The 13,798-nt window shown below is 30.5% G+C and overlaps 1 protein-coding gene across 1 annotated transcript in view; it reads right to left on the bottom strand.

Moving 5' to 3' along the window:
* The window catches only part of rsh (radish), a 79,016-nt gene that overhangs the window by 30,528 nt on the left and 34,690 nt on the right, over nt 1–13,798 (bottom strand). Inside the window, exons 8-10 of the mRNA XM_068775613.1 lie at nt 9,278–9,292; nt 6,789–6,811; nt 1,753–1,996 (exon numbers count right to left, since the gene is read on the bottom strand). Coding sequence (XP_068631714.1) covers nt 1,753–1,996; nt 6,789–6,811; nt 9,278–9,292 — 282 coding nt within the window. The remainder of the gene's footprint in view (nt 1–1,752; nt 1,997–6,788; nt 6,812–9,277; nt 9,293–13,798) is intronic.

The following is a 13,798-nucleotide window of genomic DNA, read 5'->3' as shown; positions in this document are numbered from 1 at the left end:
TAAATTACACGAAGATATGCCCAAATATTATTTTTTCTTCTCATGACGTCCATATGTTTTTACTATGAATGATCAAATATGTAGATGAAATGAATAAATACATTGTGAAGTTTCCACGAACTCACCTTATGGCATGGCATTTTTGTATCAATTTTTGTATTGTCTGACAGAGATCGCTCTTGGAAATAAGGACGTTTATTTTTAAAGATAAGATAAAGATTAAAATTCATTTAACAAACATTGCAACTTTTACATTACTAATTGATAGTCATATTTTTTTTTAACTATTTTACTTTAACTCTGCTTCGCAAGGTGTTCTTATCTTCTAAGATTCTTGTCAGTGCGTTTATTGAATAATATGCCTCTGACAATTTATTTTTAATGCGTTTTGTGAATTTAATTTATAGTAATTGAATTATGTTTTGCGGAATTTTATTTATAAGCATTTTTTTCTAGTTACTTTCGTACATAAGATTAGCAAACAAGTGTGTTTGTTAATCTATCTTTGTATGTGTATTGAAATGATATTATACGGAGACAATAAACGGAAAACTATTTTCGAGTTTGTTATTATAATCAATATAATAATGTAATACATTTTTGGTAAAATTCACTTTAATAAAGAAATTAAATGTACGTTTTATTATTTTTTCGTTATATTAGTTATATTTCAAAAATTGTGTATAATTAAAATGTGTGACTTTGTAATATTTAAAATAAATCTATGTATCTCGTGTTTTCATCAACTTTATAAGAATCAACATTTTTATATTTAATGATAAACAAAGATTTTCCGTACCAAAAAAAAAAATTCAAATGTTTATTTTGGAGAAATTTGCTTTTGAAGATTACAGGAACATAAATTAAATAGAAAATGTTTCAAAACATTTAGATTAAACAAAAGGGTGTGAAGTATGCGCATGTTATCAAAGAAATAAATCTGGTAGAGGAAATGGACATACGTTCAGGCAGTAACGGTGATATTATGTGAAGGCCTTAAAGCAAACTTTACGACCGGTGACTATTACATTATGCTAATTGAATTTCCACAGAGTAGGGGATAGGGAAAGTGTGTACCATAATTTTCCGCACCCATTTTACAACAGTAAATGTGTACTTTTCGATTTAAACCATCTGATAATGTTTAAATTTGAAGTAATTACGTGTCTACGTTTAATATTACACGGTTGTCATTTCAATGTAAGTGACGGTGATATTTTATATTGTTTCGCGTTACAGATCACACAAGTGGATTAACTAAACATCATTTGTTTAATTAAATTCCATTCTGATAGCGTTTTAAGTAATAATTTACACAAATTATTACTCGTTAAAATTATTTGGCAGAAATAAACATTGCTTTAATCTAAATATTTGCTTCACTTATTGAGTATGATGAGAACAATGGGCAAACGAAAATAGCTGGCATAGCCAGCGGATAAGCTAGTTGAAATGGCAGAAGGGAGGACACAGCACGTAGGATCTATGTCGTAGGGGCCGGTTCTAGAGAGGAGATTACGGGCCGATAAGCATAGCGCAGGAAGTTGAAGAACAGTTATTATGTTGATGACCTAATCAAAATCTGACCAAATGTCTTTCGATATTATGCCCGAACATGCGTTGGTTAGCACCGCTTCTATCTATATATATTGAAAATAATTTAAAGATTAGGTACTTAGAGGGTGATCCATTTTAGTGTCTTTTTAAAAAGCAAATAAAAAAAGATTTATAATATTAAAAAAAATAACTTACCTGAACTGATCACGAGAGTTCAGCGTCTCCTGTTTTATGGATAATATCACGGGGCCGAGGTCTTCATCATTAGTAAAATAGTTCCAATGTTCGGTACCATAAAAGTACTTTTCGTATGTTTCCTGCTCGACCGAAGTGAGCTCAAATCCGCCGGCCCTCTCCCACTGTTCTTCGATGGCAGTCTTTTTCTTCGGCGTGCTGCCTCCATTGTCGCTGCTATCTTCGGCGGCCTCGTCCAATGATCCTGATGTTCGTTGACGATCTAGAACAAACAAATAAATTCTAATTAAAAAACTGAAAGTTAATACATGTAACTGATAATTCCAAATTAATATAAAACAAATAATTTATGTGAATATCATTCATCTTTGTATTGTATTTACAATATGTCAACGGTAACTGTTTAAATTTTTAATGGTCAGAATTCACGAAATTTTTCTTGCAAAAATAGTACGTATTTAGTTCATTATAATAGTGATACTTTATTAATTTAAATAAATAATTATGTAAAACTACATTGTTTCTTAATAATCAACATACTAAGTATAGTCATTACCATTTTTTTAAAAATAATACAAAAGATACCGAGGTATTTTACTGATTTTTTTTCCAAATTTTTTTCAAGCACAACTATGTAGATATATTGAGTTGCTGACATTGACATTAAAACTTTTTTGTCACTATCCCCTCTAACTAAAGAATAAAGCGAAGAAAACCCTTCCGTCTTTATAATCTATTCTGTATTAACTCGTTGACGGAAGCTTGCATCCTCATTCAAATCATGTACAAGTATGCATATATATTCTAAAGCCTTATTCGTGAACTTTGTACATCTACTTTTGCAACTTTAGATGTCGATTATAATGATAATTTGTTTATCAAATTTATGAGATACATAAAAAAGAGCTTCTTAAAAACATTTTGCTAGTTTGTTGCAATAGGAAATTAAAAACAGTTGTCACGAAGAATTTGAATCATTCAAATTGTTTATGGGTCCACTTTTGTCGATTGCGTGTGTATATGTATATTAACAACGGTAGAATATGTTTGTATTACATTTATTAGAGCCTAAATTATGTGAACTAATTGATAAATTTCAAACCGAATAGGAATGGAATAATCAACGTAAGTAACATTAGCTTATACGGCTTTAATTGGAAGTCTGGAATTACTGGTTCCCAGAATTCGAATTTCTACATCGAAATTGAATCTCAGCTTTGCAATATTCAATAGATTTCGAACGTTAGGTATGAATGTGTATGTCGAATCCTTTGACGCTTTGAGGAGGTTACTTGTTTGATATTTATGTCAAAGTAATGACGTTTGATATTACATTTGCTTGTACTCATATTTATTTATCTATCTCATCGTCATTATAATTTTATCCGTAAGATGGTTACGTTTATCTATATGAACGATTATATTAAATCGTCAAATCTAAGTTAGCCAAGTTAAGTAATGCTAAGCGTAAAATTTCTGAACGGCTCTATGGATGCAGTATTTTTTCAAAATAAATGTCAAAATAATTTAGATATTTTAAATAAGACGTTAATTTTTCACGCGACACCTACTGCAAAAAATTAACAAGAAACTATGCAGGGATAGTAATTTTTTTTGATTATTGTATTAACAAAAAATCTTTTTACCATTAAATTAGAACAATTTATTTACATTTTTATCCTGAAAATAGTCTGAAATAGATCGATATGCCTTTTGAATTTACTAATAAATGGGAATGTTCATAAAAAAATTACAAAAAGTTGTAATAATAGTAAAAGCCGGAGCATTCGAAACTTTCAAGAATATTGAAGATTAAGATAAGGACCAATATTTAGCCACTTCCGCACATGCAGTGGTAGTCGTGCTACATAGTGCACCGCCCGCCAGCCCGCTGATAAATGCGTATGCGGCAAACAATGCGAATCACACAACCGCCACCGCCAAATTACTCAACATGTGTTTCACCGCTCCACGGGGCATCTTCAGGTCGATCTTCACATCGATTAGTGCCAAACACAGAGTCTTAGCCCCAAACAAGACCTCACGACTACCACTGCATGAAGTGGTTAAATATTGGTCCGTTTCTTACTTAGGATGGATTTCCGCAAGGTAACACCTGATTCCATTAAATATTTTGAAGATTCTTACACTGTAAGTTGAATATCCCCCAAATTTATCGTTTTTTTAACGAACGTTACTTCGGCTATTTCTTTAACGTTTTTGTGCATAGCTTATATTTTTTACAGAAAATTAGATTATTTAAAAAATAAAAACACATTGCGGATAAACTTTATCTTTTGTTTTTTAAAAATCGTAAATTTATAAAAGTAAATTAAATGGAATGGCTCTTTGTAAAGAATATTAAAATTTTATTTCATATCTATGTATAATTGTTACAAAATATTTTGTTACAAATGGTTTTAATAATGTTCAGAAATCGCAAAAGCAAATTTAATCTATTCCGGTTTCTACGTCTCAGTTATCTCGAATGGATGCAGACTCTAGAGATCGTGTTGTATAGGTGAGGATAAGGTAAACATGAAAGCTTCAGATGTACACATTTGGTAACTACGCCAAATATTTACATCGATGCAGAGAATATATTTGAATGTACAAGTCTCAACGTTACCTTCAACAGAAATGCCGATATCAATACGAAATTTATATTTATACAATATAAATGTGTAATACGCGTACAAAACTGAATAAATATTCTGCGTCATACGTTAGATTTTATTCAGTTATTTAAATTGTAAAACTAGTAGAGTTATTTACTAATCTCTCTGGCGAAATAATAAGTTTCAATATATAATAAATTTCAGTAGCTTTAGTGAGGTTTACATTAGTACATAATGTTACTAAATTACTAATAATTGATATAAATATATGACGCGCTTGTATCTAACAAGTGCGCCATATATTCAAACGTTTTCTAATAAGAACAAGTACTTAGAATGTAAAGTACTTAGAAAATTTATTACTTCACCCATAGACCTTCCACTGCGAAACGGGTCTCCCCATAGATTTCCAATAAGAACCGTTGTAGCAGTCTGGATCCAGAATATCTTGTCATATACTGCAAACCAATTGTTCCATGCCATAAAGCAAAAAATGTATAGATAGATATAATAGATTTGTAATAAAGAATATGAAGAACTAGATAAATATAATAACTTAATAAAATATGAATGGTAAAGTGATTCTTGTATGACATGCTAAGGGCAATAGGTGGCAAGAGTTAGTTTATTTTTTATTATATAATGTAGTTTTGTAAAAATTAACCGTCAAAAGGGGCAGCGGTAGTCCAGCGATAGAGGGCCAAGACTTGCGATTTTAGGGCGTGGATTCGATTCCCGGGATACAAATTTATATAATTCATACTTTGTTCTTAAATTCTAAAGGATTACTATTGCTCACAAACAAGTTACCATAGGATGGAGCAGTAAGTTCAGTAAGTTCAGTTCGCTAAAACTATTAATACTAATAATGCAAACAGTTACTTCCCGTTCAGAAAGACCTAAAGCGGTCATAGTCAAAAAGTAATTGCACTGTGATATATTGAAGGATTTTGTTTTTTTTTATGACGAGTAATACCCGTAAAGAAATAGGTTATAATTTTAGTTTCAGCATAATTATTATCTTCAATTTTTTTTAGAGACAAATCTTTATTTGTTATGTCAGACTTTTTTCACCTTACTTCGAATAGCTATTACTGTACACGAATATTACTCAAATTTATTTCCATATTTTTATTGCTTCTGCTATACTTTGAGTTCTTTAGAATTCTTCGCTTGTTGACAACGACAAAAGAGACGTCCTTTAGAACGCTATTTTAGAATATTTATTATATAGAAATATTATTGTACATTGGTAGTATTCGACATGTAAGAAGTACAAAAATGTGTAAAATGTCTTTAATTTTTTATTAACATTTTAATGTTCGAAATAAATCTCCGCATATGTGGCACTTATTCAATTGGACAATAGTATATCTTAATTAGGTTTCAAGAGTTAAATCAGCAATGGCTGTTGTTTCTTTATGAATATTTGTAAAAAGAACTTTCTCTGAAAAGTACAAGAGGAGCCTTTCTATCAACGTAGGAATCATCATCTTGAGATCATAGGAAGTAGACCAGAATTGCCCTAGAGTCTTATTACGGTATGCCTTATGGAAATCGAATGATAAGCAAAAATTTTTCAGAAGGAAAAAAGAAGGAAGGAGAGAAATATAGATACATTTTCAAATTGTTGTTTGGTAATAGCCAGGACAGTTTGTTCAATGAATAAAAAGTTATTAAAATCAAACCATTTATACCAAAAAAATATTGTTTGTTTCAATATATAGATCCCTAATAAATATTTACAGCTGTAAAAAATGTATCGAATGTATACAATAGGAATATTGGCGAGTAAGAGTTTTCCACGTATGATTACGTCCGCGCGACGTTATCAGACGCGCCGGTTTCGTGTTCCACGTCGTTACAAAGCCGACCGCTTACCGTGCTCCCTGTGTCCCCACTCGCAGCGTTTGTTTTGCACTGATAAAGCGGCTTCATTTAACTTAACTCCATGCTGTTTCATGTCAAGTCATTTAAAATGTTATTAAAATATTTTTATTTGAAGCTTATTTTAATTAGCGAGAAAATAGATGCGGGCACCGCAAGATTGCTCATTGTCGCGCTCTTTAGGGGAGGACGATGATAACTGTTAAATGTATTTAAGGAAATAGATTTAAAAGATTACTAGTTGCTGATTTTAAATACTAATTTATCACGCAATCGCAGTATAAGTGAAGACGATGTTAAGGTCGTTTGTTTAAAAATTCAGTAAAGTTACTGTAATTACAGGGCTAATTTAACAAATCATATTTACCGTAGTATAGTGGAGTATTTGGTGAAGCCGAAATAATATTTAAATGTTTAAAACAATTTGGATTTGTCATAGGTATAACTTTTTGTTACTGGTTATAGGTAAGGTAGAAATCACGTGAACTATCTAACCTAACCTACCCGGTCTGATGAAGTCAAGTCAAGAACTGGATTTTCTTTTACTACTGTTCCTAGAAATGCAAAGGTTAGGATAGCATGGAACGAGCTCGTCTTCAAGTACATCACGGCGTTTCATGGTATACACAACCTTCAGAACTGAAAGAACGAGTGAAAATAACAATGTTTTGTACACCATCGAAAACTTTCACTAATTTCTGGTATCGTTCTGTTTTTAATTTTTTCTATCTACTATGTAATTTTAAATTACTGTCTTTTCTAAAAACTATATTTGTTAATTCGAAAGTAAAAGTGCTTTAAATAAATAAATATGTAAGCTAAATAAGAAATTTTAATATGGTGAAATATCAGCTTATTGTTTCACTTTTCGGCTTATTAAATTAAGCATAAAACACTTCAGATGTTGGATAAAAAGGAAGTGATATAATATTAAAGGTGGGGTGTTACTTAAAAAGAGAACTCAATGTCAGTTTACGTTTTGTAACAACTGTCTGAACTTTCGAAAGGCGTCGACGACAGGGAGTCAGAATGAGTTATTAAAATCATCGTGTTGCCAAAAAATATTCACAAATGGAAATATTTTTCTCGCTTTACGAACATTTCGGCGTTTTTCCAATAATTTAATAAAATTTTAAACTCGGTTGAAGTTTTTATTTGGTTTGCTTTTATGCATTAATGCATAAATAAAGAATATTCAAATTTTATAGTCAGATGTATATGCTTTTTGGTTATATTAAGGAATTTTAGTATTCGATACATTTTCTTATGTATTTATCGTTAATTTGTTATTCCTTAGTCACGCCATAACTTGAAAACAGTTTTACCCAGTTCATCCATGTTTGCTTTCCTAATACGTTGTAAAAGGTTATTTTTCATTCATTTTTTTTCATAAAAGTATTACAATTATAAGATGGGTTTGCAAGTTGCAAAATTTTAATTCTTTGACCAGAGGACGTCGAACTTGTAGTAATAATAGATAAAGTAATAGAAATCGCTTCGCAATGTATTACATGAATTCGATTTTACCACAGACGTACGTAAAAAATATGTATAGATATTTATTGTATTGCTAGACTCTTAATGTTGTATGCGACGAGGCGACGCAGTGTCGGGCGCCAAAGAAATTGACACAATTCTTTTATAAACTCGCAGTCAGTGCTGAATGTTTTATTCTTAAATTACATATTAATTTATGCAACGGAATAATGAATGTAAATGACATGGATAACTTATGTAATAAATGTTTTTTTTTAATTTTACAGCGAGTAATATGCCCCACATGCTGCTTAAATAAAATATTATAAGTGTTTGCTATAGCCTTGAGACAAAATAATACTCTTTAGACAGTATATTATTAGCTAAGAAAGACCACTTTGTACATGTACGGGCACATTCATTAATTTACTTTCTTTAAACGTTGTGCACTGGTACATCTTAAAGTATTAGCCTTTTCTATCAGTCAACTCATGGAAAAGAAATATTAAATAGAAATATGAATGCTATAGAAATTATATGATTATGTAATACTTTACACACACTTATATATATATATATATATATATATATGTATAAAACAAAAGTTATTGTTATTGCTTCTATTTATTCTTCATTTAATAATAGTGATATTAATAACCTCTGAATCTATTAGCACTCAATTTTATTTAAGATAATACCACAAGATCGGAAACCAAGCCAAATAATACAAGCCAAAAGTTCACCCGCGCTAAAAATAAAATGTTAATTATCGCTTTTCGCGTTAAATGCTATTTCAGGAAGTTTTAATGGATATGCAGCCGCGCCTGCCTGTTATTTTCAGAAGCAGATACGGCATTATTAATGCTTAAATTTTATCTGGCTTTTTCCGAAAGGAATAGCTAACAAACAGACATCCTGAAGTATGAAAAATATAGTATTTGGTTTCTAGAAATAAATCTAGTTTGCTCAGAAGATATTGCATATTCGCGTAAAGACGATTTCTTCTTTTTTATATATTTAATTGCAAAGAAATTTGAACGTTACTTTATTTTGTTTATTAAGATATATCAGAGAATATTTACAGGGTTGTTATATATAAAACAGTTACAGCTAACTGAAAATGAAAAAAATTAAGTAAATTTTTGTATTGTTTATTACAATTATAATAATAAAGTCGGAATTGTTATATTTAATTTGAGAAATTCGATTTCGCATACGATAATAATTCATTTACATATTTGGTTAAAAAATAATTTAATAATTATGCACGAGTGTTGCGGCTCTTCGATTTCGGTGTGTTTTTATACAAGAGTTTTGCAAATGTAAAATTCAGTGTATGACCTTTGAGCTTGTTACCCCGTAAAACTCGATAAAACTAAGACTTAAATACTAAAAAGAAATATCAAACGGAGTTAAAATGAAACACTTATAAAGAAGGTGACTTATTATTACCTATCCATGTGCCGGTAGCCACTGAAGCCGTCGACAAACTGAATGAATTATTAAAATGTCAGCTTTACTCGCGGCAAATTGAGTTTGAAAGCAGATTTTCAATATCTCTTGCGTTTTAATTAAATCAAAAATCTATTCTAGTTTATAGCTGCATACTTTTGTTTGATCTTACGTATCTATTCTGCGATGCAATCTTTTTTGCAATTATTTATTATTAGTCAAAATTTTTATATTAAGTTATAGCCACATAGCACGCGGAACATTTGGCCCGAGCTGGCTTTAAGGTTCTGGTCTGGAGTGGAGACCATGAACCTGCAAGCGCAATGAAGGACGTTTACCTACACGGTAAATAAATGACTAGATTAAAGTCGTCCGTAGAAACAGGACGCAGGCCACATTCAACCGGTGTTATAGGAAATCTATGAGAGAGGTCTATAATCAGCAACCGACGTCTTACAGACAGATTGATGATGAAGAAAGTTTTTTTTTATTTCTGGGGAGAAGGTAATAAGAATTTATTTATTTTATAGCTGTGTACTTCCAAATATTTATGTATTTAATTAAATAGTAATAAAAAAGATGGATCCAAACCCAGAGACACGAACCTAAACTTTTGTCTACCGCCACTTAGAAGAGAGGATACAGTTCCTTTTGAAGTTGTATAAAACTTCTGTCTACTTATTAGTAACCGTCACGAAATAATTTAATATTTCGCGAAAATTCCAGTAAGCACAGTTATAAGATGAATAAATATTTTAAAAATATACATATAAAATTTTAATTTGTAAGAATATTAAACTTGTGTATGTAATCAAAACTATTCGCATCATTTATTTAAATGTTTTAAATCAAATAAAAGGATTTGCAAGCATTATGTATTCATTTTACTTTTGTAAATGGAATAATATTAAACAATTCCTTTGACGAGAAATTGCAACAAAACTTTTAACGCATTTACTTCCCTTTGGAAACCAGAAACCGGTTTCCAAGCTTAAATGTCATCATAATTAGATTATAATAAGTTTAAATGTATTTGTTTTAAACTTTTATTGAAAATAAAAGAGTCGATAATCATCTTGACGATGTAATAATGAGATGAAAATGGTTAATTAATATTTAAGGCGACCTTCTTATTCAATCATTTGTCCATTGAATAGCATTTTTCCACCTAGTGAAAAAACGTGATTATTTCGCGTAGGCAAGTCCTGCTGAGTGAAACGATCATTGTAATTGACAGCCTGAAAAGCGTTCGTAATTAGTAAGATATTATTTTATAGACTGGCACGCCCATTATATAAACGTGAGCGATATATTTTATTAGTCAGCACTGCCATTCACAGATGCACTTAGATTTAGTTTGTTCATAAATAGCACGTATTTCTTAAATTTAATATTACATTTTTTATATATTCCTTGACGATACACAGAGTCTTTGATTATAAAGTAAAAGTAAATTGAATGTATTGTTCATTTGTCTGCAAAAAAACTTTTAAGATTTTACACCTATTTCCCATCAACCTGTATAAAGTGGTTAATATGAAATATGTTACATTGGTTTTTTTTCTTTTCGAAAGCGATGGGCTAAGTTTTGATAGTATGAAGTCTGTAAGAACATATAGTTATTTATTATTTCTGTAACCGTTGATTTTTGTATAGGGTGTACAATACATTAATTCATAATAAATAACCTATGGTTATGTACTGTATGGTTATACTCTGTAGATGTAAAAAACTAAAACTTTTGGTAAAATATAAAGGTTTGCGTATTTCGAAATGTGCCCCACCGGTGATACATGCTACTGGAAAATGTACATTAGAAATGAGATAAATTTAAGGTCAAGTGTCGACTTTTCCTCTATTGCATTAATAATGCGCGAAGGCATGGCACGGAAAAATGTCTCATGTCTCGCACAAACGAGATATAGGTAGTCTAAGTCGATTTAAATAATAAATGCCGAACTTGGGAATTGTTCGTGGGAGTTGAAGGATATTGCTACCACTGAAGGTGTTACGTTTTTATTTCTTTACGTTTTAGGCATCATTTGTTGTGTAATGTTATGTATTAATAAATGAACATTTTTTCAGCTATACATGGAATTTTGTAATTTTTTCTAATTATTCAACCGAGTATATATATATGGTGATTCTTTATAGGCGTACAGTTTTAAAGCGATATACATCATTTGATGTCTAATAATGTATAAAGCCCTCTAACAAAAATCAATAATTTAAAAATTATTCAATAAATCAATGATAGCAAAGTGAGAATAAGCGTTTTCAAAATTCAGATAACTTGTTATTGGCCAGTCGTATTTCGATAGAAAATAAAATATAACATACTTCAGGGTGTCACTTGGACAACATGGTTGGAAATAGGTATAAAATTTTGAAAGCCTTTTGCTTTTTAATGAGCTTAGTTTCACTGATTTTATACCAATCAGCCTCTTGGGTATGTATTTAAGGTGAAACTAATTATATTCAATCAAATTAACTTAGAATAGTTTATAGTAATATTTCTAATGAATTATAATATAGGTATTCTGATGTACTTTAAAAGCAAGGTTTTTTGTGTGTTGTAATCTTACTAATAAATGAAAAATTAATTATAGCTCAAACTTACTTCATTCGTTTTATTTATCGTGAGATGTATTTTGTACAAATTTTGTTTTGTGTATTTCATATACCACGACGGATGACCTTTACTGTCAATTATAACATAAATTATGTAATAAATACACAATATCCTATATATCGTACAGAGCAATTCTATCGTCAGAGATAATACGAGGCGATCACGTAATAGGACGAAAGCATTTAATAAATGACAAGCGTGAGTTGAATGCATTACTTGTATTTGCTGAAATATTTATATATATATATTTCTAATTATTTAGCTCTGCCTTTTTATTTAAAGTTAAGTAAGTAAAGGAAAATTTTTATGAAATTTTCTTTTCATTTTATTTCATTGGTTGTGAAAAACTTTCTGGTAAAACATGTTTATAATACATTGTGCTGCTAACACATTTGTTATAGTTCTTCTACTTTTCAGCCGATAGACGTCCACTGCTAGGCATAGGCCTCCCTCAAAGATCGCTACGATGATTGGTTATGCGCTGCCTGTATCCAGCGCTTTCCTGTGACCTTAGCTATAGGTGACCTCGGTCCATCTAGTGGAAGGCCTACTCATGCCGCGTCTTGTTTTCACTTCAAGAAAACATTAACATTAATCTGTTTGTTTATTTATAATTACTAATATCATATTAAATCCAATTATGAACCAATAAAATACGTGTAGATGTTTGACATTGTTATAATGTTTATATCTTTTGTAAAGTATTTTAAGTATAAAAAATCTAACGGATGAAAGAAATGTTTATAACTAAATTTGACCAAACGATGACTGATTTGAAACGTGTGCCGAATGCACAATATTTCGTGAAAATATTTTCAGTACCAAAAGTCTATCACCTCGAAGCCCATTAAACTTCTGCTTCGCTTCAAACAGCTTTGCATAACAAAGTATTTGTGAGCTTCACTTACACGGTGCCGAAACGTACGTTAGGAGAATAATTTGTGTGCTTTCGCGTGTTTCGTGTGCTCAACTTTTATTTTTTATTATATTTTTCTCTCTGTGTCTTATTAATAAAAGCATATTTGAATAATTAACTCCAGTTTATCAAAATTTTTTTTTATCAAACCATATGTGCAAGGGGTTAGTAAGTTGATAAAATTACTGAGATTTAGTAGTGAATGTGACTTGTTATAATATCATATACGCACTCGGCACGTATCAACTTTTTTAACTGATTGCAAACGGTTGGAATATTGTTAATTTTATTTTGATGCTTATTACTTAATCTTATTGCTGCATCAACTTATCGTATATTTTAAAAGGAAATATCCTCAGTGCTTTTTTTTAAACTGTGTGATGCCAGCAAAGCTGGTAATAAAATATAACATTTGTGGCTACAACACAGTTTCGGAGAGTCTTCTTCGTTGTGTTAGCAACATAACAAATATCGTTTATATACCTTAAAAGATTCGCACGCTCCGCCGGTTCAAGCGACAACTCTTTTCTTACGATGTCGGAACATCTTTATTTACATTTAACTATGGAACTTATAAATATTCGTTTTCCTTCAACAATTAATCAAGCGAGTTTACGACGTGGTGTCGCCAAAATATATATAAATGTTTTATGTTATTAATATATTTATTAAAAGTATATTTTAGCTTTGTAACATGCTCATTACTTCGATTGTAGATTGTAGAAATATTACATGCGCTGCGAAAAGTTTTCAATGCCGATTGGTAGATGTCACATATTTTACCCCCTATATTTCCTCCTTTTAGATTTTTTTACTTATACAGTTTTTACAATTGACATACCTACATAACTTAGATACAATCCGTAACCTCTAAGCCGTTGCGAAAAATACGGCTTACTCATTTAATAGTCTATTCACATCAAAATCTGCGGTGTTTCATCGTCTATATTACATCATTTCATGGTCTACTGAACGTGTAAGCATAAAAATGTTTTACGAGTTAATTGGTATTGCTTGATGTATTCTTTACGTACATCTTGTTAAGTACATGATCTGCATTTAATA

This window comes from Battus philenor, unplaced genomic scaffold (genome assembly GCF_028537555.1).
Source record: "Battus philenor isolate CCGP_79_NKW_IND1 unplaced genomic scaffold, ilBatPhil1.0.hap1 SCAF_11, whole genome shotgun sequence".
NCBI lineage: Eukaryota > Metazoa > Arthropoda > Insecta > Lepidoptera > Papilionidae > Battus > Battus philenor.
The sequence above is the reverse complement of the archived record's forward strand: the minus strand, read 5'-3'. Positions and strand labels throughout refer to the sequence as shown.